This window comes from Clinocottus analis, unplaced genomic scaffold (genome assembly GCF_023055335.1).
Source record: "Clinocottus analis isolate CAN_PGR_092001 unplaced genomic scaffold, fCliAna1.0.p SCAF_7, whole genome shotgun sequence".
In the NCBI taxonomy this organism is placed as follows: Eukaryota; Metazoa; Chordata; class Actinopteri; order Perciformes; family Cottidae; genus Clinocottus; species Clinocottus analis.
Window position 1 is genome coordinate 9,551,263 of NW_027176229.1, and position 27,003 is coordinate 9,578,265.

Below are 27,003 nucleotides of genomic sequence, written 5' to 3' on the forward strand. Positions count from 1 at the left end.
AAAAGGTAAATGTATGCATAGACAATGAACAGTTAAGAGCATTGTTGTTTCACCGAAACAGTCCATCACGTGTAGGCCAACACACCGTAATTAGACAAACCAAAGAAATTAAACTGTAGTACGGCACTTGAATGCAGTGACATTATACAGTCGAATGATGCGCGTAATAATGCAATCCTTGCATACTGTGCAACGTATTGCGGAAGGCTTAGCTCAAACCGGCATTGACAGCTTATGGCAGTGGTAGCACCTGCAGCGGCAGGTTAGCTGTACGACCACTGCTGAAAAGTAGGGCGCAGCTCTTTGAACGCGCCAGTCAATCATCGTGTGTACCACATCCGCTAGATTTACCAGAAGTCCCAGTCCCATCGCCATTCGTGTACATAAACTGCAAAATGCATTTGCAATACTACAATAATATACATGGTTTTATTGCATTAAAAACCAATACATTGTGAGCAGCAGACAAGTCATTTCTTCTTCCTCTTCTTCATCTTCTCCTTCTTCTTCTTCTTCTTCCAGATGTGTTTCGTGCCCTGTGAGTGTTTCCCGTCGGACAGTTAGGGGACGGAAACCAAACAGCCACGTAGTAATCGGGAAGCTCGCAAAAGGGTGAGCAGTTATTGTCTTTTGGTGCGCTTACTGACATTGTCATTTCCTAATTTACTCATTGGAGTTTTATAACACACTTACGCAACAGACGGTGATTCGGTAATTGATTTTCAAATATTTGGGGAACACCTTCTAGCGCACGTTAGCGAGTTAGCTAGCAGATTTAGCTAGCTTGACAGGTTCCGTCGTAAACACATAACTTGCTAGCTGCTGTTTCGCTTGTGTATCCTCCTTGTCAGTAGCCTGAATAGTTTAATTAAACCTATTTAACAAACGAGGGCAACCATACGCAACGTTTATCAGTGGCTGTCTCGTCGTTGTTGTTGCTGCTGCTTCTGAACTGGTGACTTTAGCGAGACCGTGTCCGCGACAAAGTAACTCCGCCACCGTCTCATAGCTACTATAGCAACTTAGCAACACTGCCTCTGAGTCAAAGGTTATCATCAATATACTCATCGTGCGGTGATTGTGTGACGTTAAACCTGCAGATGTTTTGAATATTAACCCTTTCATCGGACTGTAGGACGACAGCTGCAGACTTCCCGCTGTTAATAAAGAGATGACCTCATGCTTAATTATTCAAAACTATGAATGCAACACGGGTCGGGCCTTGCCTCTTGTCAAATGTACAGAATTTGTAAACATGGCATGCATTTAATAGCTGCTGCAGCTGCTCTCATAATAAAACTAAATCTGAAGTCGAGGCATCACGTTGTGTGTGACTCCTCAACAGCTTCGACAGATTTATTTTACAAAAAAAAAAAGTACTCAGTTTGAACTGGAGTAGATAAAAAAAAAGAAGCAAACGTGAAACGTCTGTTTTGGCTTGACATATTGGTTAACAGAGTTTGGGGTATCTGTGTCAAAGTCAAGGATTTCAATATTACTTGCTAGTTTTTCTATATTTAACTTGACACAATCTACTTAACTGCCAAGCCAGCTTGTTAGCCTTTAACTCTAGCTTGTGTTTGGATTGCGTTGTTACGCAACATCTTTAGGGTCTAAAACAGATGGCGTAACAACTTCTTCTGTGATGTATTGTGAGCTTTATAATGTGCCATATTCATGTGAATGTTTTGTATCTTTAGTGTTGTCTGTGTTGAGAAGTGTTGCAGGTCACTGACATGTTCCCAGCTGGCCTGCCTCCTAAGAAGATGGTTTTATGAAAGGGTTCTTTCCTAAGCGGTACCAGCAAAATTGTGACTGTTCAGTTTCCTAAAGGAAATGGATAGTAACCAATCAGAAGCAGCTCAGATGGAGGCTCAAGAAGACCATCTTGTAAAATCCAAAGTGGAAGTTGACATGCTATTGAAACAACAAGTGCTGGACGAAACACAAAATGCAAAAGGGAATATTCATAATGGTGAGTACTAACAATGTCTCCCCCTAATTAAAATTACAAGGATGGCAAAGGCGAGAAATCATTTTGTGTATGGATCTGTTTACAATCTGTTCCTACAGTAATGACTCTCCTTGTACGAGGATTAATGTGTATACAGACCTGCTCTTTGACCTGCAAAGTGTTTTCCCCTTTGGGCATATTACTGGTAACACTTGTATTCTGCAATGCATGACCTCCTTTGGTGGCTACTACAAGCCCTGATGCCCTTAGTCTCTCCAGCCACCTTTTTGACTCAAGCTATTGATGTTTGACAGAGTTGCACAGCCAGCTTGGCAGGTGGAAAAACCTTTCCTGTATAATGCACAAGAGCTTGTCATGACGAATTGTCAAATTCCTTAGGGCTTCTCTTCTCACTTCTCTTCCAGGTTCTTTCAGTTCCGAGGCAATGCCAAATGGAAACGGATTGGCAGAGGACTTTAGTGCTGCAGGGAACACCCATATAAATGTGTCCTTGTCTCCGGCACCCCCTCCCCAGAGCAGCAGTTCCCCAGTCAACTCCCAGACCCAAGAGCCCTCCCCAGGTTTGGCTGCTTTTCCACCCATGATGATAGAGAAGTCTGAAGGGGCTAGGGCCAAGATCACGGTTCACACGGGTGATTCATTGCAGTCGCTCAGACTCAGTATGCCTTTGCAGGAGACTGAATTGTGTAAGCATAAACGTATGTAGAGTGAATGCCCCTGTATTTTAACCTCATTTTGCTGTGGAGTGTTTTTCTTTTTTGGCTTCTGTACACATCCATTTTAACTTCCTTTTCTGTGCATTACATGAACGGAATGATTCAGTGAGATTTTGTTTGACTCACCCCCTCTCTGCAATTTGCATTTGATTGTTTGATTAGAATTTGGTGTGAGTGCTTCATTTGGAAAACTATTTGGACTAATGGCTGCGTTTTTCTACTAATCCTTCTTGTCATCTTTGTCATCTCTTTGGAGGTATTTGAAAGTCAGGCACAGTTGCCTTGTTTCCAGTTATGAAATGTAATATTTTTAGGCTTGGCACAAACTATAGTGATTTCAATTCACATTATATCTCCCACACAGAATATTTGCAGCAGCACATAAAGCGTCCTACACCATCTATTTTAATGGCACAGGAATTTGACTCTATGTACAATCTGTTTAATTCATTTATAGATGCCATCTTTTAATTCATTGAAATATTGTCAATATTTGCAACGTAGCTGTTGCAGTCACGACTGATTTAATGTTTTCATATTCGCATACATTAACCAAGCAAATAGAGTCAGTGATACAGCATGGGGCACCTTTTTAGATACATGGGTGTAATAATTTGAACAATTTGTTTACTATTGCTGAGTGAGGACAGGATTCCTCACTTTTACAACCAACATTAAACAGGTATTTACTTAGACTCAACATGCAGCTCATTGCTAGGATTAAAACGTGTACGGTCATAAAAGCAGGTCTGGTGTAAAAAAGAGCTGTTGTGCAGTATTACTTGATAGGGATAATTGTTTATTTTTCTACTTTCTTTTTAGCCAACCAGAAGCCATCAGTGGAGATGGAGAATGAGGAGAAAATTCGCCTGGAGGCTCGTCGACGTCTGGAAGAGCAACTCAAACAGTACAGAGTTCAGAGACATCAGGAGAGGGTGAGTTATTGGAGTAATTGTCAGGTTATTGACAGCACCAGCTGTTTCGACAGCTTTAAGATGATCTATTTGATCTTTTATATGTACCATTCACTTGTGAGTTTGGGCTCCTTCTCAGCTGATGTTCGTTGCAAAACATGCTCTTTTCTTGGAAAATGTAACCAAGATGATAAACAGTTTAAGAGGTGTAGATGCCACAGCTTTTCACTTTGGAGAAATGTTCAGCATTGGTGCAGGTTTGGCTCCATTCTTTATGGTTTCTGTCATTGCTATTTCAAATTGAATATGTTATACTGTGTGTTTCAAGCTGAGCAACCTTGTGTTTGATTTGATCAAGATGACAGTAAGATGGTTTGTTTCTTTTTCATTCTAGTCTCACCGCACCACTCCCAAGAACAGGCGATTCAGCACACTGGATCCAGAGCTCATGCTGCATCCTGAGGATCTGCCCAGGGCCAACACTCTTGCCATGACCACAGAGTATTCCTTCCTGAGGACCAGTGTTCCCCGTGGTCCCAAACTGGGTAGCTTGGGAATCCCCCCCTCCAAAGAGAGAAAGCCCAGATCCCCCCGCCCAAGCAAAATCCATTCCTTGGCTGACTACCAGTCTCCAGAGAGTGATGGTACAGGTGGGGGTGCAGGTGGAGTGAGGTCAGTAGACAACCCCATGACCTCCCTCCAGTCCACCATTAGCTCAGTGTCCACATTGTCTGAGGTCAGTGTGATGTCGCAGGGCAGCACCTGTGAGAAGGGAGAACAGCTTGGTGCGACACTGCAAGTTGGGGACAATGTGTCAGAAATGAACGGCAGTGAATCGGGAGTGAGGCAAGGGAACGACGGTAACGACAGTGACAGCTCGTCTTACAGCAGTGTGTCTACCAGGGGTACATACGGGATACTCTCCGCAGCAGTGGAAACACAGCGAGGGCCCTACACGGTGGAGGGTAGGGAGATTGCCCCTGAGGCCATGGGCCAGTTCCCCTCCCTGCAGGAGGTGCTGCAGGCAGCAAGTGAAGAGCAGCACCTGCTTGAGCTTGAGCACGAGCAGGAGAGAGAAGAGATTGGGGAGCCTCGAAGCCGCAGAGACAGTTTCTCTAGCAGGTATTTGTCGACATCAGATAAGGAAGAAGAAAGTTAATACAATTGACAATTCTTGGAATTAAAGTTTTGTTTACATACAAATTAAAGCCAATATTGCAGTTCTCACAGTGATTGCTGGAATTTATACATTGAGCATTTTAGTGTTACTTTAAACAATTAATTGATTATGTGAATTGTTCAAAACTATTTGCCACATAATTTGAGCACTAATATTGATTACATTTCTTGCAGCATTTCTTTGGAAAGTTCAGTGATGGGCCATGATGATATGCTGCAGGTTTTGAAAGAGAAAATGAGACTGGAGGGTCAGCTAGAATCTTTGTCCTCCGAGGCCAATCAGGTATTTAACATTGATTATTGTACTAATTTCTGTTCCTTTTGCACAATTTATCCATCGATGCGTATTTGGTACAGGACTGAACAAAATAATATGGAAACCATGAAAGTGTATTATTTGTATTTAGTAACGTTTCTACCATTTGCCTAAGTCTACTAACAGTGCTCGTTGTGTTTGCATAAACAGAGGTAAAGAAAAGTCTGTTAAGACCATAATATGTTGTGTACTAAGTTCCACTTTGCCTGCTAATAACTGCCAGTTCAGGCAGCATCACAGCCTCCAAAAAGATAACATTGAGCTTAGCTTAGTGACTGTTAATTTACCCGCCAAGATTACTTTATTTTAGAACCCTAAAATAATTGGGTTTGAGAGCTAACTCCACTGTCCTTTTCTCCAGTCCCTCAAAGAGAAGACAGAGCTTCAGGCCCAGCTCGCGACAGTGAATGCTCAACTGCAGGCTAAAAAGGAGGAGGCTCAGATCAGCCAGGAGAAGCAGAGTACCCTCACTACAGAGGTCGTCACTTTGCGGAAAAACTGCAACCAACTAGAGAAGGCAATGGTGGAGCTCCAGGGCAGTCTGGAGAGCAAGAATGCAAGTCTGACTTCTCTAAGCAATGACCTCAAGATGGCTGAAGACCAGTACAAAAGGCTGATGGGGAAGGTGGAGGAGATGCAAAACACAGTAACCTCGAGAGACATTACAGGTGCGTGATGGAGACCCAGAAAACTGAGCGTAACAATTGTGCTTTGACTTAATGAACCACCCGTAATACTGGTTTGCATGTCCAAATTCATGATTAAAATACAACTTTTGGTGTTGGACTTTTGCAGTCCAAGAGTTGCGACAGCAGTTGGGTGGTCTTCAAGGCCAGCTTCAACAGGTCCAACTGGAGCGCAGCACCCTTCAGAGCCGAATGAAGACTTCTCAGGCTGAAATTGAATCACTCCAGCAGCTCAGACAGTGGTACCAGCAGCAACTAGCGCTTGCCCAGGAGGCCAGAGTACGACTGCAAAGTGAAATGGCCAACATGCAGGTAAGGTTGATGCTAATGCTGTTGGTTTTTCATCATGGCTCAACATTTGTCATACAAGAATTGACATGACACAACACGTTTTATATGTTTTTTGATGTCTCCCAGGCTGGACAGATGACTCAGATTGGTGTTGTGGAACATTTGAAGCTGGAGAATGTGACACTCTCCCACCAACTCACTGAGACCCAACACCGGTCTATCAAAGATAAGGAGCGTATTGCTGTTCAACTGCAAAGCATTGAGGTATACTCTCCAAAATCTTTGCGAATATGCTATTGTCAAGTTTTAAAAGTCTATATATCCACTTACTAAATAACCTATACCCTTTTAGAGTAATTTTACCATCAAAGTTCTTTGATAAAAGCAGACTCTGAATGACTACAACTAAAATGTTTTCATATTAGTTTTTTAAAATCAATGTAGGATATAGTTGATAACATTTTACTCTGTGATTTTAGACCGACATGCTGACCCAGGAAGCTGCTTATAAGCAGATCCAGGATGCAAAGAACATGGTGGAAGGTGATCTGCAGCAAAAACTGGAGGAGTTTGAGGATGAGCAAGAACGCTTAATTAAATTGTCGAAGACAGCCAGTGCTCTAGAACGGGAGCTAGAGCAGGTAGTCAAAGCCTTTGTTTTCCACCGTCTATGTTTAATAAAATGTGTATTGTATTCTCCTCTAAACTGTCTATTACACTCAATCTTTCTCAGGCAAAGTTGATCCTTTCCCAGAAGGACTTGCAGCTGCAGTCACTCCAGAAAGAGCATCTGGAGCTGATGCGCCAGCTGACCACCACTCAGGACAACCTGCAAACCAAAGGGCAGACAATCAACCACTTAGAAGCCCGGTACCTGGAGCTGGAGGCCCAGCTGGCTGAACTGCAGACAGAGAGCAGCACCAAGGATGACAACATCCAGTACCTCCAAAACGAGAAGATTGTCCTGGAGGTAGCGCTTCAGGCGGCCCGGGCCGAAAAGAGCCAACTTGACGAGGGCGCTGAACGGCTCGGAGATGATGTTCTGGTGGCTTCAGATATCTTGGATCAGCTCAGACAGGAAGTCCAGATCAAAGCCAATCAGGTATGATACAGGTGGGAGGAAAAATGTTAAACTGCAAAAGAAAACTTAAAATTACGGCATTGAAAGATAACCGCAAGCGCGATTGACCCGTTGTCAACAGTGACTTGACAACAAATATTGTCATTCCCTTGTGTTCCTTTGGATATCAATATATTCCTGAGAGATATAACTTCTGTTCTGACATCATGAGTTACATATGTTATATCTCTCAGCCATGGTGAGCAAGAAGGATTTTGGCATAAAGCATCATAAGAATTGATGAGCTGCTAATTACTTGGTTAGACATGGTTATGCATTACTCAGAATCCCTCATTGTGTACCTCTGCCATAAAAGTATTTTTTCCATTTGGCTTTGCAAGTAGCTTTTCAATACATTTTTGGGGGGTTATACCTCCTCCACAATGTAGTGAATAAAGAAAGTCCTTTACTTTCTTACAGATTGAAACACTTCAACAAGAAAATGGGTCCCTGAAGAAACAAACTCAGAAACTGAAGGAGCAGTTTCAACAACAGAAGGTAAATTCATCGTCCTTGCTTTTACAGTACGTGACACAATGTACAGCTCTAGCTCTCTCTTACTGGGCAAAGTTTTTCAAAGCCTGTGTAGACTTGTAATACAAAAATTAATGCAAGTCATTTATTTATTAAAAAGAAACCTCCCAGCTGACTAAGGAGGATGATGATGATGATAATGATGATGATGATGATGATGATGATGTTGTCGTGGGAGGATGTATTGTCGAGCCAGATGGCTGTCATCTCAGAAGAGCACTGGTTGACACGCCTCAGTGGTTTTAGGAGGGGTGGATGTTTCTCAATTTGCATTGACAGGCTGTCAAAAAGAGAGTGGTTCATTGACAGAATGACAGAAATATGAGTTGTATTGGATTTCTTTCAAGACTTGCGCTTTTGTAGACCCTTCAGACTTGAACATTTACATTCATCTTGGCCCACCAAACAAAACAACACAAAGCTTTTTAGGCTGAACAAGTAAAGCCTGTAGAATTTGCTGGAACTTTGTTTTTGTTTTGTTTGCTATAACCAAGTGTAAAGTATTTCACTCAAGCTTTAAAATGATGCAGTGGTGGATTGCAATGTGGCGCTCTCTGCTGTACAGTATCCATAGTATGTTAAGAGAAGTAATGTGCCTGCTACCTCAGAGTCAAGATGAATCTGAGGAGCACTGGTTCAAAGGAGAAAATGCTAAATTAATTAATAAGACACATGGTTATTGACAAAACAGGTGATGGTGGAGGCTTACCGTCGGGACGCCAGCTCCAAAGACCAGTTGATCAATGAGCTCAAGTCCACCAAAAAGCGCCTGTTAGCGGAGGTGAAAGACCTGAAGCAGGAGCTGCTGAGCGCCCAGGGGGAGAAGCAGAATGCAGAGCTGGAGCAGGCCCGGCTTGCCAAGGAAGTGGTGAGAGTCCAGGACCAGATGAACAACATGGAGGCTCACCTGCAAGACATTCAGAAAGAAAGAGATCAGCTAGAAACCCAGATCCAGGTAATTATACACATTTGTTTAATATAACTTATCAAATTTACTTCACAATGTAAATGTTGATGTTTTGGGTGACTTTGTCAGTAGGTATAGTATGAATCATATAGTAATGTGAAGGATCCTGCTTTTCTCCCAATCCAGTCTTTACAGTTTGATCAAAGCCAACTAGCAGCAGTCACAGAAGAGAATGAAGGTCTGAGGAAACAGGTGGAGCAATTGGAAGGAGAAGCCAAAAAGTGAGTCATCTGCTGTGTCGAGATATGGAACGCTTGAATGACTCCCACAGTAATGATCTCTGTTATCAAGTGTTATTTATAAATACAAATAAAGGCTTTTTATAAAGCGCTTATAAAAATCCTGATCCTTTTTGACATGTGGTTTGAAAGGTACATCCATCCGCATCATAATACTGTTTTTGTACTCTATATCTGTAAATAAATGGGATTTTAAAGATGTTTTTGTCCGGCATGACAATAGACATGTGCATGTCTAATGTCCCATGGACATTTTTTAAATTTAATTCTGCATCTGATAGGGCCATCACAGAGCAGAAGGTGCGCGTGAGGCGACTGGGGACAGATTTGACCAGTGCTCAGAAGGAGATGAAGGCCAAGCACAAGGCCTACGAGAACGCTGTGGGCATCCTAAGTAGGAGACTCCAAGAGGCTCTGATTGACAAGGAAACAGCCGAGGCAGAGCTGGTAAAACTCAAGGCACAAGTGTCGGATGGGGGTAACAGCCAGGCCTTACAGGTACTGTATAAACCTGCCCGATCTTCCACAGTTACTTGAAAAATTCACAGCTCCAACATTAGTGAGCAGAGCATTCTACAGTGTGTGGGCTCTTATCCATTTACGGTCCTTAGGAATTGGCAATATCTGTTTGATTCTTCCTAGCACTGTACAAACATTAAGAAGCCTAAGGTAGTTGGGATACAAGGTCTATAAACCTGTTTTTCTTGCACTGAATTAAATCAAGAGATGTTAGTGTTGCCACTGTCGAGCAGAACTGAATAATAAGTCAAATATATTGCATTCCTGTTTGAATTTAAGGAGTACTGTTATGCAGTTAGCTGGTTGTACTATAAATGCTTAACCATAGTCTTTTTTTTCCACCGAAACAAGGACACCATTTAAAAAATTTTTTAAAAGAACACGAATAGTATAGCTTTCAATTTACCCTTATCCTTTACTCACTTGTTGTAAACGTAACAATATTTTTAGTTTCATTGTAAATAATCCTATATAACTGTGCCTGTAAATAACTGCAATGTAGTGAAATACAGTGTGGTTTTATTTGCCCTCCAGGAGAGGATTAAGGCTCTGCAGGCTGAGTTACAGGCTGTGGCCAACAGCAAGGCTATGCTAGAGAAGGAGCTGCAGGAAGTGATCAACCTCACCTCCACAGAGCTGGAGGAATACCAGGAGAAGGTCATGGAGCTTGAGGATGAGGTGAACAATGAACTTTTTTAACAGAACTGCTCGATATGTCTAATGGGATGCGTTTCCTGTATTTCTTTTCCATTAATGATGTCATAGCCCTGTATGAGCAGTATGTTCATACTTGTCTTGTCACTCAATTTATGTATGTTACTTTACATTAATGACGTGAATTGATTTCATAGCTTCAAGAGTCCCGATGCTTCAAGAAGCGGATTCGAAAGTTAGAAGATGCCAACAAAAAGCTAGCACTGGAACTTGAACATGAAAAGGGGAAATTGACTGGATTGGCACAGTCCCACAATACACTGCGGGAACATTCCAACATTTTGGAGTCTGCCTTAGCTAAGAGAGAGGCAGATCTTGTCCAGCTCAACTTACAGGTGAAACATTGCATCTTATTATGTTAATATATTTATTTGGAAAGTATTGTTACCTAATTGCCAAAATAAAAAAACATCCCATTCATCCTTTTTCCAGGTTCAAGCAGTTCTGAAGCGTAAAGAAGAGGAGGACCAGCAAATGAAGCAGGTGGTTCAAACGCTTCAGCTCGCCCTGGAAAAAGAGAAAACCAAAGTCAATGACCTGAAAGAACAGGTACGAGCTCTAAGGATGCAGTATGTTCTCCTTTTTAAGTTGAAAAGCTAACTGCACGTAATTTGTTGTTTTAATATATTTGAAAATATTTTGACATAATTAGCTTGGCACAAGGCACGGTAAGACGTTTTTAGAAAATATATAATTAGAAAGTGGAATTGTGATATGTGTCTAGTGTACAGTAATTCAAATTACTAATACTTTCGGATTATACTAATGTGATGTGTCCTTTAGGTGGCAGCAGCAAAGGCTGAAGCAGCCCACAATAGACGGCACTACAGGGCAGCTATGCTGGAGCTGTCAGAAATCAAAAAGGACCTGCAGGGCAAAGTGGACCTGGTCAAAGCTCTGCAGAGTGAATCCCACAAACTACAGTATGTGCATTTGCCTGATTTAAAGAATGCATTGACGTTTGGAAAATTGCTTTTGTATCTATGTATTATATTTGACCACTCATTTGTCATTGGATTCTTCAGAGCTCAGGATGAGCAGCATGCTCAGGAGGTTTCCAGGTTCCAAGAGGAGTTGGCTGAGGCCCATTCACAGCTCCAGATCCTCCAGAAACAACTGGATGAGGAACTGGCTAAGCAGCCCCTCACTAACCAAGAGGTAAGAGACTGATTTACACTGAAATATTTTGCTGATGATGACTGTAATTTAAAAATTTTGATAAAGTGAACTTTATGTACATACAGCTTTTTGTTTTATTATATTGCCTGCCTGAATTTATAAGACAACATTTCCACCAAGTACTCTGTTATTGTCCTGCGAGAACACTTTTCAGTGACAATGATGCCTAACATTGACTCGTTCAGGTTGAGGACCTGAAGTGGGAGGTGGAGCAAAGGCAGAGGGAGATTGAGGCTCAAAAGCAGCAGCTGGAGATGATGGAGCAGTGTCAGCACAGGGAGCTAGACAACATACAGAGAGCTCTGCAGGCAAGTATTTACTTTCCACCTGTAGAAGATAGAAACAAAGCAAGTTACTTCACAAGATGTTTAAAATAGATATAATCTTTCTGTAATTAAAAATACACAAAATAACTTTTAGTAAAGATTACTTTCTGTCTCAGAACATCAAAGTTGAGCTGGAGTCGGTGCAGGATGAGCTAAGCGGCACCAGGAAGGACAAGTTTATGCTGCAGGCCAAAGTGGGTGAGCTGAGAAACAGCATGAAGACGGTCCTTTTGCAGAACCAGCAACTAAAACAGGACCTCAAACAAAGTCGTCTCAGGAAGGTAAGGCACCATGCATTTCACTGTGAACATTTGAGTGTTTTTCACCAGATTTCCAGCCATAGCAGCTTTTAAAATGTTGTGTAAACCACTAAATCATCATTTGTCATTGCATATGAACATTGTCATCACTTATGCCAATATTTCTAATCGGCCTTATCAATATAGATATAAAACCATGGCCTACTCATTGACTAGTCAGGCTCTAGTGTTAAATCCCGTACAAAGCTGTAAAGACAAATGTTGCAAGTATAACTCCAAGTAAGAAATTCCTGCTGAAGATAACAGACTAAATACATCACTAAAAAATGTTTTTTGGGTGTGTGGGAGTAGCAGCGAATGGAACTGAAGAGTGAGTGTAACCCATCCAACCCGGTGACACCAGTTAAGATTCCAGACTGCCCAGTGCCTGCCTCCCTATTGGATGAGTTGCTGAAACCATCAACTTCTGTCAACAAAGAGCCCCTTAACAACCTGCACAACTGTCTACGACAACTTAAGTAAGCATCTTGTTCTAACCAAATTACTCTGTGAAAGGAAGTTACTTTATTTACTATTGCAGCAAACAAGTATTTAACTATAACTATAGTGGTGTAATGTCTACCTGAGCAGAGAATGAAGTAATTTATGTGTATCTGATTATGCAAGCTTCTCTTTAATTTGTTGACATACGGGCATGCTTTTAATGCATGTTAATGCATGTTAATGCATGTTAATGCATGTGAGCGCGTCCCACTGGTTAGCTCACAACTGCTGCTCTGCACTGTTTTCATACAGCAGTTAGCTAATCACGACTTCCATGCCGACAATGGTTGCAGAAGCATAGTACCCAGCCTCTCTTTCTTGTTTGCAATGTTAGCACTGTTAGCACTGATAGCTATGTGCCGCCAACTGGCCATTGTGAAGTGCTGAGCAGCTATTTAAATGCCATAATTGTTTGTTTTTTTCTCAGGGAGGAGATGGACAGCCTCCAAAGGCAGATGGAGGAACACACAGTAACAGTACATGAGTCAATGAGCTCATGGACAAACGCAGAGGAGGGACTGGCTCAACTGGAGCTTGAAAACAACATCTCCGAATCATCAACAGCACTAAACAACATGGTTGTGAAAAATAACAATGAAGCAGAAGAGCAGCAGTCCTAATATATAATAACTTTGTTTCAGGCCATAAGAGGGAGAGTGGAGTTTTATCCACCAAGGCACTTTTCAGACCCGTATTCCCTTTCTCTTTTCTTAACAATTGCTGCCAACATTTGGCATTCTCCAACAGCACAGACATGCTTTTTCAGTCATACTTTATATATCATAGCTTTATTCGTTTCTCTTTATTTGACAGTTGTTTATATTTGTATTATGCTATTGTCACATTTATTTATTTTGATTTAAGTAATTACATTTTATCTGACAGCCTCTCCAGGAAGATCATCCATCTTCAGTTTGATTATCATACATACAGGTAGGGTCTAGTATGGACTGTTTAACAAATTTATTAGGCCAGTTTTCCCCATGAGTAAGCGTTTTTTTTCTATAAAATATATTAAGTCGTCATCCTACTCGCAATATGAGATATGTGGCTTTGTATGCTGCTTAATGATGGCTGACATTATTTCAAAAAGTGTTATGGTGACAGAAACAAACCATTAGTCTTTCACCAGACTGGCTACGAACTGTTTTTCCATTTATTTGTGCCTGTGTACGAGAGAAGTTGCTCATATATGATTTAACTGATGTGGTTACACATCCACATGATTTCTAAACGGTTGACGAAACATCATCAATCCTTTTCATAATAATTCATGTGCAATTGTGGTCAGTTTCTTTTGTATTGCCTCTTGTTAATATACAGTGTTTCTTACATTTGTTTTAACCATATTAGATTGGTTTCCTAAACTAAAAACATTGATCTCAGTGATATATGGAGGTGTTTTGTCTAGCATGGACTGCAGTAATTTGTATGCAAAAAAAGCCTTAAGCAATCTTTAATATGCTGTTAAGGACTAAGTTGGTTTGAATGAGCATTGTTCTGCCGAGGGTGTGTAATATGTTATATTGTATGTGTATGCAACTTACTGAAGAATGGTTTATTGTAAGAAAGTTGTACGATGAAGCAGAAATGTTGCTACTTCTAACAGCAAGTGCAATCAGATGTGTTCATTTTCTGTTACATTCGGTACATATTTAAAAAAAATAATTGTTATACTTGTTTTATGACCGTTATATGGATATGGGGATAAGTTAATTGTTTCTAGAGGTTAATATTTAAATTACATTTTTTTGGATGATTGTAAAATCATCATAATTATGTAATAGTGTAACAAAGATGAAATACAAAGTATCAAATGCAAACCATCAATTCAAAGCCGGGAGTAATTTTGGTACAGCTGCACTAAAACGTCAATGTAAAGCATGGTGTGCTTTTTGCAAACAACCTTGCTGCAGCTACTCTGTCGGTGTTCATTCCCACACTAAACTACTTTTCTAAACACTGTTGTATGCTTCTGAATTCTCAAAGGGATAATGCATATTTTGAGAAGAATGCGTACTGAGGAAAATGTATTGATAAACTGAGTTCTGTTTTTTTTTTGTTTTTTTTTTGTGGGAACTGTATCTTTCCAACTACCTTTCATTGTAACGTTGGGTAGTATTTAATAACATTTGCTCTACGACACCTGCGCTCGTGTTGCTGTATCTGCTCTCTCTTTTTTTTGTGGAAAGATTGAAATTGATTCATTCCAATGTTTAACATTTGTGTTGGGAGATGTGATTGTATTTATCATAAAATTGCACTATTCATCTGTCGTACGAGTTTGTTCTCATTCATTATAGTTTATCTACATCAACTACCTAAATATATCCCAAGTCGTATGTCATTTACACACGTTGAAGTAGTTATTTCTGATCAGGCACTCTGTTAGACTGAACGAGGTCCTCGCTCTCCGCTTTTTGAAACCATCGCGGTGAAGACACCTAGCAACAGTAGCCGGGGGAGAGAGGAGGAGGTGGGCATGGCGCTATTACAACGATATTATGTTGAACTACAGTGGTTTGTAGTTGATGATTGCTTAACGGCTATGTGTTTAGTAAAAATACAGGAACGGTATTCTTGCAGTGCTTCATAACGTGAGTCTTGGGTGATTAGCTTCTTTCCTTGCTAAGTGGCTAATGACTGCTAGCATGCTTGTCAAACTCGGCTTCCGAAAACTGATTGTAAAACGAACGACGTCGCCCTGATTTTATTTCTTTCCAACTTTAACATATAAAGATATGTTCTTGTACATGTTGCTTCTGGTTTGTCTATGACTATCTGGAGAATCGCCATGTCTTGTTGGCTTGCCTCATAAATGCTTGACCAAGTTGGCCTGCATGCTTGTGCCAACGAATATTCTTTAGTGGGGTGACTATATCGCCACTACATTTCCACCAATTTGTTATTTCGTTCTTTTAAAATTGGTGGATTTTGTTATTGACCACAATAACATAGACCCAAGTTTGCTATGTTATCGTTTCCTTGGATTAGTCACGTCTACAATGGGAGAGTATAATGCTACATTCAAGCCTTCGGAGAAAGTGCGTAAAGATAAGAGACGTCCTGGACATACAATTAAACGGAGCTTTTCTGATCGTCCTTTATCATTAGCCAGCGAAGATCCCAAAACATTCAATTCCTGTGCAACTCTTGTCACGAGCAAGCGTACGATTACATGCGATTGGAGAGAAGTAGACTATTAAGATAGCGTATGTCTCTGTTGTGGGGACTACAAGTCATTGTCATGACACTGCACTGCATTTCGTTGCGATAAAGTAACGATTGCAAATAATCTTTATATCTATGTTTCGTGTTTTAGAGAGAAATGTGACGATTCACCTTATGTTCGGTGCCTGTCACCCTCAGGTCATTCATGTTTAAGTTTTCCCACAGGTCTGGAATGCAGCGTGCGCCCTCCCTTGAAACTGAGCATGCGCAGAACATGTTGTAAACAATGAGACTATTCCAGACCGTCTCCAGCTTTGTGTCTATCCAACAGTTTATCTGTACAAAACTAACAACGGTTTCCCTCAGCTCCGCGTATATAAAATAAAAATGCTCCATGGTAAGTATAGGGACACATTTGTTATTAGATGCCATCACGTACACTTTTCTTTTTATCGACATCTTCAGCACTAAGACGTATCAAATTTGTTGCGTTACATCCCGAAAATCCACCTCGTATGGCATACTTGGGCGTGACAGCATGCGAATGAACCGACTCGTATCGTTATAATGTATGCACTTTTCTATTTATTTGTAATCGTTCATATTTTACCCTAAAGTTGTGTACTTTACTCTTATCGGTTTAGATTTTCAAGTGAGCAATTTCGCTCATGCTCCCCGGCTGTCAAAGCTGGCTTGTTGGTTAGCAAGCTAGCTCGCAGAAGCTAGTCCCACTATGTTCTGATAATATTTAAAGTGTTGGATTATTAATGTGTTAATTATTACTAAGTAATATATGTGTGCAGCCTACCTGCAAATACTTGACACTGAAAGACAGGGATTTACTTGTTGGTAAAAATGAGTCTGTATTATATTTTACAATGTGTGGCAGCTTGTTGGAGTAAAATTAGTAGTAAGGATGGCATTGATTAATATGCAGGCTAATGGCTTGCTTAACAAAGAACCCTTTGTCATTTATTTGACTCTTGCCAATCTGACCATTGTCTTGATTTATGTGTTAATATTATTAGTTGATGAGTAATGGCCAATTTATGTGTCTAGCGTGTTTAAAGGCAAGTATACATTCATATATTTCTGGATTAGTTAGTAGGAGCTGTTATTTATTATAGTCTACCTGGAACTGACATTTGTAGGTGGCATACGTGGTTAGGAAATAATTCTGCAAGAATTATATCTTAGTAGGTGTGCTGAAGTATTAATTGGATAAACTAGACTCATGGTTCTTGATATTCTGTGAAAAAACTAAGTATCACATCATCAACTGCTGGTGATAGTTGCTGAAGTCTATTGTGTTTTATGTTGTAGGGAGCTGAAGCATGGAGGTGGTTCTGAGCAGGCTGAGGGGGCTAAGTGCTGATGAACTGCGCGAGGAGTTTGCACGAGCAGACCTCAAATGTGGTCCCATCACAGCTACCACCCGAGCCACCTTTGAGAGAAAGTTAGCTCGAGTCCTGGCCGGGCCAGAGAACAGTGACACTGAATCGGACAACAGCTCTTCAGAAGGTTTCTTGGGCGGTGCGGCCTCCAATGCAGTTTTTGCCAAACCTATGTCACATGCCAATTCAGCAGTTGCACCCACCACAAGCAGCAATCTCGCTGAGGCATCCGGCGAAGAGTTGGACTTTGGCTATGGTGTGGGTCTCAACCCTCCAGAGGAAGAGGAGATATCCTTAAATGCAACCTCAAACAGCTCTGCGAAAGGCAGTAACTCTAACTGCAAAACGGAAACACCTTCAAAGTTGGCACAAGTATCCCCACCCTCTTATTTTGGAGTATGTCCACAGTGGGAAGACGTTTTGTCTAGAAATGGTAAGACAGATTCAGCATGTTACTTATCTAACAAATTACTGTGTTGCATATGGAGAGTTTGTGTCATAGCACATGATCACTTGCCAGGTGGTCTTGAATTTGGGAATTGAAGGAAAGAGTTTAGATGAAAACTGTAAAGAACGTAAACCATGACTAGATTTGGTATAAAATTGTAAAGCCAGTATCATTTCACATTGTCAGAATTCAATAAATCGGAGAGGAATGAGCTCTATTTTCCACGAGTGAAACTTAAGTTGACTTAAGTCTGAAGTCCAGTCTAAAAGATTATCATGTGTCTTGTTGGTTTATTTTTTATATCTACTGTTTGTCCAGTTTATGTTTTTGTTTAGAGAACTTGCTGCTGTTGTAGTCTGAACAGTTTGTGAAGGAAAACATTTATTATTATTTCTTTGGTGCTAGGCATCAAGGCTTCTGAACTTTCGTGAACAGAGTATTGATCAAAATTAATCTTGAGCTACCACAAAAATCTATGCTGGTAACGTTACGTGGCTTTTATTGCGACTACAAAAGCAGTGGCACTTTGTAGATCCCCCCTGAAAATATGATTGTTGCAAGATTTATTTTTTTGACTCAACAGAAGTGAAAATATCACTAAAACAGAATGCAAAGAAATCCTTTAACCACCAGTTTGAAAGTCACAGTAAAATACAGTAATAAATTAAACAAAAAATTAAGATGGATTATGGATCAAAATTGATTCTCTGTGGTTTTCATTTGTCTGTAGAGAGAGCACATGTGTACACGGATAAGAAAGATGCCCTTCAAGCTGTTAAGATGATGAAGGGAGCCCGCTTCAAAGCCTTCCCCAACCGTGAAGATGCTGAGAAGTTTGCCAAGGGGATCTGTGACTATTTCCCCTCTCCCAACAAATCTACAGCTTGTGTATCTCCTGTCAAACCAGGCCTGGTCATTTGTAAAGGTAAGTAGATACAATTATCTGTTTTAAAAATAGCCCTAATCGATAGCTCAATTTGAGTTTCTTCAAGTCATTGCAGCACAACATGCACAATAGTGAGCACCAGGATTAAAAACTAAAATACAATTGTTTCCTGTCGTTATGATGCTCTTAATAATTAAAGGAATCACACTATATTCCACAAGTTGCCCAATAGAGTCATCCAAACGGTCGCACTTTACCCCCTTCCATTAGCAAGACCATTTTTACATTTTCATAACGTGTTGATTATCAAATTTTCTGCAAGTTAGTCTTTTAGTGCCTATTGCCAAATAGAGTAGTGAAAAGCAGATGTTTTTTGGTAGAACAATATATCCACATGACTACTCACTATAGTGTTGAGATACATCATTCTTTTTAAGTTTTGTCAGGCCAATAGTAGTTGACGCTAACAGATGCATGGAGCTCACCAGCCCTAAACAAGAGTGGGAGATTTTACCAGCAGTGCTTGTCCTTCACTTTTTTCTCCCGTGCTACACTAGACAACATGGAGGTTGATACCATAAACCGGGAGCGGGCCAACAGTTTTAAGAGCCCACGAACCCAAGACCTAACCGCCAAACTGAGGAAAGCTGTGGAGAAGAGCGATGAGGTGACCTTTGGCGAACTGGTCTGGAGCAACCCACGCTATCTCATTGGTTCAGGGGATAATCCCACTATTGTGCAGGTGAAGATTTAATTTATTGTAATCTCTTGGTGTGCTCCGTCTCGGATTGTTTATTTATTGTAACTTTATTAATAATTTTCTTAAACATAATTGATTAAAAACTAGCAGCATTGTTTGAGCTTGTCTGAGTACTACTGTTGGGATATCTCAAACTCTGTGTACTTTTTATAGCAATGCATTAGCCTTACTTAGGATGTTGACATTTGTTGGTACATGAACTTCTTTTCCACATCAGTGCCAACCTTTTAGCGTATGCCCATGTCAAGCCTGCATTTGCCATGATGAAGACAACATATGATTTAGTGTGTGTTTGTAGTGCATGTTTGTGCATCAGTCCCTAACATCAGCAGGTGATGTCAAGGTCAGATGCTGCTTTTAGGCAAAATTAAGCATAATTTCCTGTTGACAGGAGCTGGAAGAGGATTATGTCCTGATCCATACAGTTGTTCCACTGTTTTGTCTGGTTAGGAGGGCTGTCGGTACAACGTCATGCACGTGGCAGCCAAGGAGAACCAGGCAGGAATTGCCCAGCTGCTGCTGGACACCTTGGAAAACCCGGAGTTTATGCGCCTCATGTATCCAGACGACCAGGAAGTTATGCTGCAGAAACGTATCCGCTACATTGTAGATCTTTACCTCAACACTCCAGATAAGGCTGTAAGTTATTTTACCATACCAGCAAAACCAGATTAAGTAAGATTATTTAAAAAATAATGTTCATGGGGCTATGTTCATTTTGTTTGTCCGTATGTTCCAGGGCTTTGAAACACCACTCCACTTTGCCTGTAAGTTTGGGTGTCCAGACGTGGTTAATGTCCTGTGTTCGCATCCTGACAGCGATAAGAACTGTAAGAACAAGGATGGCCAAAAGCCTGTTGATGTAAGGAGTTTTATTTTTAACCCTTATTGAACTTTGTTACATGCCCAATGAGTTAGAGAACCTTCAGAATGACCTGGGTTGTTGTTGTTTTTGTTGTTGCTGGTTGTTTTTACACAGCAAGTGTTCATGAATGTGACAATATGGAAGCTGTCTAGCAGCTACTCGGCCTTGCACAGTACTGCTAAACACTGGTATCCTGGCAGTCGTTGCTGATGGGAGGCACAGTTATGCTCGCTCAGGTCTTGAAGTGACCGTGACCTTTCAGCTTGCTTTTTTTAATCTTTTGGCAACAATCACTCATTGCACATTGAAGGCTAAAATTAGATGAGCATGAGCATGTTCTTTCCCCAGCTAATCCAGCAACAGTTGTATGTTGTCAGCTGCATACACTATATATTACTCATTGTTTTTTCTTTTTCACAGCTTATTTGTAGCAGAAAAAATAAAACCCAAGAAGTGAGGCAGAGGATAACTGACTATTTGGAGGGTAAGGTCAAACGCACACATTTTAAAAAATATTGAAGTTTGTCTTCCTCTTCTCCCCTGCTTCCTGGAGGACACATGCAGGTGCCATTTAGTGTAATTTCACACAGAGAGGCCTGATTAAATAGAAGCATATATTTATAGATTTATGCTGGTTCAGGTGCTATATAACTGCGGGTACTATTAAATAGATTGCTGCTAATTTTGTACTGCAAATAACGTTACAGCCCTAGTTGTGTGTTTTTGTTCAACCCCCTGAGAGTCGGTCTGGAGTGTAAAAAAAAAAAGTTGGATCTTCTCACAATTGCGGTGTTAGACTGGTATTGTACTGACAGAGAGAGAGAGCGCATGGCATTTGGTATGAAGTGCTGCATTCTGACATTTAACAAGGTGCCGAATTTGATTTTGTTTTCAAATACACTGCCACATAAGGGTGGATTCCCACTGATGCCACCCTCAATGAAAATATGTGAAATATATGTCTTTCTGTTGTCTCACAGACCGCTGCTATATCCCTTTGCTGAGGGCAACCGACAACACCTCTCAGCCCATCATTGGTGGTCTGTGGTCACCTGAGTCCTCAGAAAGTCTCTCGCTGACCCAGCGGCACACAAGAAGCCCAATGGATCCAGTGATGGCTGTGACAGCCTTTGCTGGCCCTCTGAGTCCTTCGAAAGCAAGTTCTTAACTTAATTACCTGTCTATGCTTACTAAAGTCCCACGTCTCCACATTACATTAAAAAATGTAGTAACTAGCACATATTGTTTTCTCCTGTAGGCCGATGATTTCCGTCGGTCCTGGAAAACACCGCCCAGAGACAGGGCGGACCTTTTCCACCACATCCTGAAGTCTGATCCTGACCGTGGGGCAGAGAGAGTGGGCAGGTACGTTCACGACATTATTCTGCTTATGTTGTCTTCACAACTGTTTCTTAATTTAAATGATAAGTTATCCTTTATTTACAGAGACCTGGCTCATGAGATGGGCCATCCATGGGCTGAGTACTGGGACTTTCTTGATAGTTTTGTGGATCTGTCATCAACTGAGGGGCTTCGCAAGCTGGACGAGTACCTTAGCAAGAAGGATTTCAGCCAACGGCCTCATGAAGGGGCTGGGGAGAATGAGGCCAGCAACAGGTTCAAAACCCCCTCTCCAGGTACCTTCACCCGTATCATATCTGAGCAGCTGCGACTTCTGAAACACAAAAATACGCTGCAAAGGAACATGGGAAATATTTTGCAGGGCGGCATAATCTCCTGCCATTAAGAATCATATAATAACATTATACTGTAATAATGACAAGTTTTAAATCTGTTTTGGTCATTCATCAACCCCGGTTGCAGGCAAGCCCAAAAAGTTCTGTAACTCCATCTCTGTTGGCGCCTTCTTGGACGAGGGTGATGACATTAGCCTTGAGGAGATGAAGAACCGGCAGAATGCAGCACTCACCAGCATCACTTCCTCCGCTGCATCCAAGGACTGCCTGAAGGGAGCAGTGGGTGGCCACGAGTTCCACATCCTGCCCATTACACTGCACCACCGCGGGGATGACCTCATCGAGACAGCAGCAGAGCAGGACTTGATGTCCTGCTGTGACGACAGTCTTCTGACGCCTGGCATCGTCTGCAAAAATGGGGTGTGCTCCTCCTCCAGAGAGGGGACTCACAATGGAGACAAGGTGACTCCTCGCACCTCTACGTCGTCCTCCTCCTGCCTGCTATCCCCCATCTCCAATCTCATGGTCGAGTTTGAGCGTATGTCTCTGCTAGAGCCGCTAGACAGCACCACAAGCTGCAGGGAGCGGAGGAGCAGTGGCGGGAGCCGGCACAAGGGGGTCCGGGACTCCTCAGCCACAGACCTCAGCTCCGGGCTGAACCGCCTATCTCTTGGTCACAGCAGTCAGGATGGTGAAACCGTGGAAGGGCTAGGCTGGAGAACAGAGGGAAGAGGGGCAGAGGAGAGACGCAGCAGCGGCAGCTCAGAGGAGTACTTTGAAGCAGAGGAGAATCTGAAGGTCTTGGGCAGGACTAGGGGGTCAGTATCAGGGGGACGCAACTTCTGTGCTCGGTCTAAGTCATGGGACCATGGAGGGAGGGACCTGAGCAGCTCAGGATCCTCTGGGTCCTCCTATAAGTCCTTCGATAACTCTAATGAGTTCCTACCGAAGACCCCGCCACATATTAGAAGAGGACTTTTCATTGACGGGTGAGTGTCTTTCTGTGGAGTGCCATGATGTTGTTGAAATACCTTATAGATGCTGTAATAGAAAATGTTTCTGATAATGTTTGACAAGATGATCGTCAAAATATTCGGTAGCGTGTCTTGCCTGATATTTTTGGCGTGCTGCAGTCTCTAATACTATGCCGGAAAAGTACAGTCAGGTCCATAAGTATTTAGACGGTGACACATTTTTTTTTTAATTTAGCCTATTTACACAACTGCAATGGATTTTAAATTAAGCAATCAGTATGTGGTTTAAGTGTAGACTTTCAGCTTTATTTCAATGGATATAACACACATATGGCATTAACTGTTTAGGAATTACAGCCATTTTTACACATTTTCAGAGGTTCAGAAGTAATTGGACGAGCTAACTTAATAGTGAATATAATGATAATTTGTAACACTTGGAGGAAAATCTTTATTTTTAGGAATGTACCAAAGTGTTGATTTGGTCCATTCTAACGTTTCTGCTATCTGCCTGATAGCTTTGTGTAATTTGTCAGCCTTTTCATGGCCTCCTTCACTTGCATTGACACCTCTCTGGTCCTCCGGTCCGCTGTGACTTCACTGGACCAGCTAACAAATGCAAACTCATTCTGATTAATCGGCAGACCTTTTTATCTGCTAAATTTGTTATGAAATATTGAGGGAACAGGCCACACCTGGCCATCAAACCATTTGTTCGACAATTGTCCAATTTCTTTTGAGCCTCTGAAAATGTGGGGGACTGTGTAAAAATGGTTGATGCGATAGTTTGGTTACATTCATCAAATTAAAGCTGAAAGTCTACACTTCAACCACATTGACTTGAGTCATTTCAAATCCATTGCAGTTGTGTAAATAAGACATATTGTGTCACTGTCCAAATATGTATGGACCTGGATGTATACTGCAACATCAGCTGACAACACACTTGAATTTGAATGCTATTTGGGGAATGTGGAAAAAGGCTTTAATTATCCCAAACTTCTGTGTTACCATCATAATAATACTTGATGATAAGACATTAGATTCATTTTGTTAATTCATGTTTTTCCAGGGATTCACCATCTAAATTGGACAGAGAGGTCCTGTCAGCAATAGAAGGCTTAGACTTCGATCCCCAGAAGTATCCCAGCCTTCTCAAGTGGAAGAGCACAATGAAGTCGTACTCGGCCTCAGACATGCAGAGGTAGGATAGGCATGGCTGATGCATTTTATTCTCTATTATTGGTTTTCCTTTGTGTACCTGATCCTGACCTGGCCTAAAAAGTGAGAATTTTGGTCTCAGTGGCTGATTAAATCAGATTATCAGATTATAGCCCCAATAATGTTAAAAAGTATTTATTATATGGGGGAAACATTTCAGTTTCACAGTTAACTTTGGCATGAATGCATGACCTCTGTTGTTTGTCTCTTGACTATTGTTTACTAAATTTACGTTTACACTCATTGTCAAAAAAGCATTAAAATAAAATTGATTTTATAAAATTAGATAATTCTTTATTATTCCCACAGCAGAGAAATTTGGAACAGTCTTAACTGTGTTCGTACAGGTCGTTCATAAAGTCTTGCTACACCATTATAGGATAAAGGAAATGAAAAATTTCACTCTATAGATTGTAATAGTCGTCTAATTGGCAAAGATAATGGTCACATATTTTTACAAAAAAGGGAGTACGGTGAGTACAGTATATATTACAGTATATATTTAACACAGATGTCTGGTGCAAAGAGGGCTTTTCAGCTTTTGCTGTTACAGTGTTTTGTGATTACAGCCTCAAGACATTTTGGGAATTGGCTGTAAGGTGAAATGGCAGGGGGTGGAGTGTTTTGTTCCAGAGAATAAATATGGTACATTAAGGCAAAATCAACCGTTTCATCTCTTAGTAAAAAGAAAAATGTCTTCTCTCTGACAAAAATAGTAAAAGAGGCTCTTTAGATGAAAAAATGTGTTTATGTGCAAAATGTGACAAAAGGGGGAAGCTGCAGTTATAGGACGTGGCTCCTTAGTTGTTAATGATGGCATCAAAGTATGTGGGCTTTTTTTCTTTACTAACAGAAAAGAAAAGGTATAAATCTTAGCATCAGGTGAACTAATTGTTCAGTTCCTTTTTTTTTTGATAAACTACCCTGTCAACCCTCTGCAGCGAGGTTGTGGTTGTTTTATGGGGCAGTCAAATCGTCACTCATGTTACCTTTCAGTTAGTCGCTCGGTAATGATATTGTAAAAGCAACTACTGACTGGTGTTGATGTGTGTCGTCTAGCTGGCCCAGCCCTGCAGTGGTAAAACCACGACTCAGGATGCAACATCAAACTCTTGGGTCACCGGTCAGCGGCCTGATGTCTCCCACCGGTCGCTTCAGTCCCGCCCGGCATGCCGCCTCGCCAGACTTCAGCCCCAGCCGTTACAGCCCTGCCAATGCTAGCTACATCCAGCGCATCCGCCTCAAGCACTTGAACGAGCCAGCGATCTAACTGACCACTCTTCTCCCCCCGACTACGGCCATACCCTCGTCTAACCCTAACCTCCCTCTCCCATTTAAAAATCCAGCTGTACCAAGGTGGCTACACCTGAGCTCAGAAACCCTATACCTAACAGAAATATGCACAAGTGTCTGGAAGATTTGTATTAATAATGTATGGTACTACTCTTATGTAATACAGGAATTCTCATCACGTTGGGTTGTGATGTACACTCAAGACTTTAAAAAAGGAAGAAAAAAAAAATCTTGATAATTTATGTACTGTACAGATGTGGCCATGTTGAATTGACGGTAATGTTATTTGTGGCAAGTGTGAAGCACCTGTATCATAGCCTGAGTCAACTTTTTTGAATATTGTGAATGCAAGCCACACTCCCCAAAGTTAGTCCATCACTAAATCCTTAGTGAGGAATCCTCAACAGGATTCTGTCACTGAGGATGTTCTTTTAAAAGAAAAGTAAATTGTCAATATTTTAAAAGTAACTTTTTGTATGTTGGTCAGTAGCACAAAAATGTAATGTTTTTATTAATGGTGTTTAAACCGACTGCCATTTCCTATGTTTTCCTCAGTTCAGGAATTGCCTTAATTTTCTGAAGTGATGAACCAGCTCTGTCAGGTTGGACACACTCTCTAGTTCCTACGTGAAATATCTGGACATGGCAACCTCACTGGCTGCAGGATTTACAGATGATTAGGGCAAACATGGGAAAAAGTGATTAGACTGAGATCTTCCATGGTTTTTTTATTTTGTTCTTCAATAAATGCATACATTTTCCATCTTTTCTCGGTAATTCCTGGACACGTCTTGACTTTTACTTTCTGCCACAACCAGCGGCCTTAGACTGTGCAATTCGTTTTGTTTTTCTCTGAAATATTTTAAATTCACAAGCATCTCCCACAGTGTGAGCATGAATACAAAATAAATACTCATCTGGAAAATGTCTTTTCAAATTTGTCTTGTTTGGGCTAAACCTAAAATAGCCATGCCTGAGACCACCTTTAAGCTATATCAAGTGACTTGGGGTCTGAGACTCCACAACTAAACAAACAAAAATATGTATTCATTAGCTTATTATTGACTTCTGAATGAAAAACTCCCTTATGCTTACAGAGTATCCAACTGATTAGATGAGAGCTGCATAGATTTGGAAGTTGATTCCCAGTGGGATCGGCAGTATTCACTACCGATCACTCACTTTATAGTGTTTATTTTAAAACTGGCACTTAATATAGCTTTAATGCCTCAAGTTATGTCATGAAGCTCTTTAATGGTTCAAATTGGCTTCCAGTAAACTCATGTACACATGGCAGGTGCTTGCATTTTTTCAAAACACGTCTAATGGTGGAATGTGAATGTACAACAACCTGCTGTATCCAAATTATGTTACTTAGGGATGAATTCACTGCTGTATGAAGGCTTATCAGATAAGTCTGGGACAAAATAAGTCAATCATTTTCAATATTCAGATTGACACTACTTAGGTTGAGAGAAACAAGTGTTCTGAATGTACATTTTTGTGTGAACTAAACCTTTTATCCGAGAGCACAAACTACTTCACTGAGAAGATTGTCTTGTTATCCCTGTGCTCTCAGGTGACAACAGATCTGATTCTAGTGTCTGAATGTTTATGAATGTGGAACTTTGCAAAAATGCACCTAAAACACTTAAAACTTGCTTCTTGTGCTATTAGCATTCTGTGCTTTATTAAAAGTTAGCTTTCATGGTGAATTCTTTCTGTATGTCTAGACCTCATTTGTTTTCAACTAATCAATAAAACATCACCCCTACTTAATTGCTCATGTGTATATGTGATTTTTGAGATTTCAGGA

At 41.0% G+C, this 27,003-nt stretch overlaps 2 protein-coding genes across 5 annotated transcripts; both read left to right on the plus strand.

Annotated features, from left to right (window-relative positions):
- The first annotated feature begins 558 nt into the window (after positions 1-558).
- On the plus strand, positions 559-14,754 carry golga3 (golgin A3). 2 transcript variants are annotated; one of them, XM_068566844.1, is made up of 24 exons: positions 559-612; positions 1,701-1,975; positions 2,380-2,661; positions 3,514-3,626; positions 4,000-4,727; positions 4,959-5,067; positions 5,462-5,768; positions 5,896-6,098; positions 6,204-6,341; positions 6,557-6,718; positions 6,811-7,179; positions 7,618-7,695; positions 8,423-8,686; positions 8,825-8,919; positions 9,219-9,435; positions 9,991-10,134; positions 10,308-10,505; positions 10,603-10,719; positions 10,954-11,093; positions 11,196-11,328; positions 11,535-11,657; positions 11,792-11,956; positions 12,287-12,453; positions 12,906-14,754. In XM_068566844.1, exons 2-24 carry the CDS (start codon positions 1,837-1,839, stop codon positions 13,096-13,098), a joined length of 4,584 nt encoding a protein of 1,527 aa, XP_068422945.1. In that variant the 5' UTR covers positions 559-612; positions 1,701-1,836; the 3' UTR covers positions 13,099-14,754. The 2 variants fall into 2 exon arrangements, with proteins under 2 accessions (XP_068422945.1, XP_068422946.1); XM_068566845.1 differs by having other exon boundaries at positions 2,380-2,535.
- A 111-nt stretch (positions 14,755-14,865) lies between these two features.
- On the plus strand, positions 14,866-26,966 carry ankle2 (ankyrin repeat and LEM domain containing 2). 3 transcript variants are annotated; one of them, XM_068566849.1, is made up of 13 exons: positions 14,866-14,954; positions 16,973-17,476; positions 18,222-18,416; positions 18,935-19,119; positions 19,588-19,776; positions 19,877-19,999; positions 20,423-20,486; positions 20,983-21,158; positions 21,261-21,367; positions 21,449-21,639; positions 21,827-22,688; positions 23,746-23,877; positions 24,954-26,966. In XM_068566849.1, the coding sequence occupies exons 2-13, from the start codon at positions 16,984-16,986 to the stop codon at positions 25,162-25,164; spliced, it is 2,928 nt and encodes a 975-aa protein (XP_068422950.1). In that variant the 5' UTR covers positions 14,866-14,954; positions 16,973-16,983; the 3' UTR covers positions 25,165-26,966. The 3 variants fall into 3 exon arrangements, with proteins under 3 accessions (XP_068422950.1, XP_068422951.1, XP_068422949.1); XM_068566850.1 differs by lacking the exon at positions 14,866-14,954 and adding an exon at positions 15,055-15,075; XM_068566848.1 differs by lacking the exon at positions 14,866-14,954 and adding an exon at positions 15,935-16,046.
- Positions 26,967-27,003: the final 37 nt, after the last annotated feature.

Bases quoted from the DNA above. Each gene is read 5' to 3' on its own strand.
- golga3 (XM_068566844.1), top strand. From the start codon at position 1,837: ATGGATAGTAACCAATCAGAAGCAGCTCAGATGGAGGCTCAAGAAGAC. The intron at 5,068-5,461 runs GTATTTAACATT...CCTTTTCTCCAG, and splicing joins TGTCCTCCGAGGCCAATCAG to TCCCTCAAAGAGAAGACAGA. The intron at 6,099-6,203 runs GTAAGGTTGATG...GATGTCTCCCAG, and splicing joins GTGAAATGGCCAACATGCAG to GCTGGACAGATGACTCAGAT.
- ankle2 (XM_068566849.1), top strand. From the start codon at position 16,984: ATGGAGGTGGTTCTGAGCAGGCTGAGGGGGCTAAGTGCTGATGAACTG. The intron at 22,689-23,745 runs GTGAGTGTCTTT...ATGTTTTTCCAG, and splicing joins AGAGGACTTTTCATTGACGG to GGATTCACCATCTAAATTGG. The intron at 23,878-24,953 runs GTAGGATAGGCA...TGTGTCGTCTAG, and splicing joins TCGGCCTCAGACATGCAGAG to CTGGCCCAGCCCTGCAGTGG.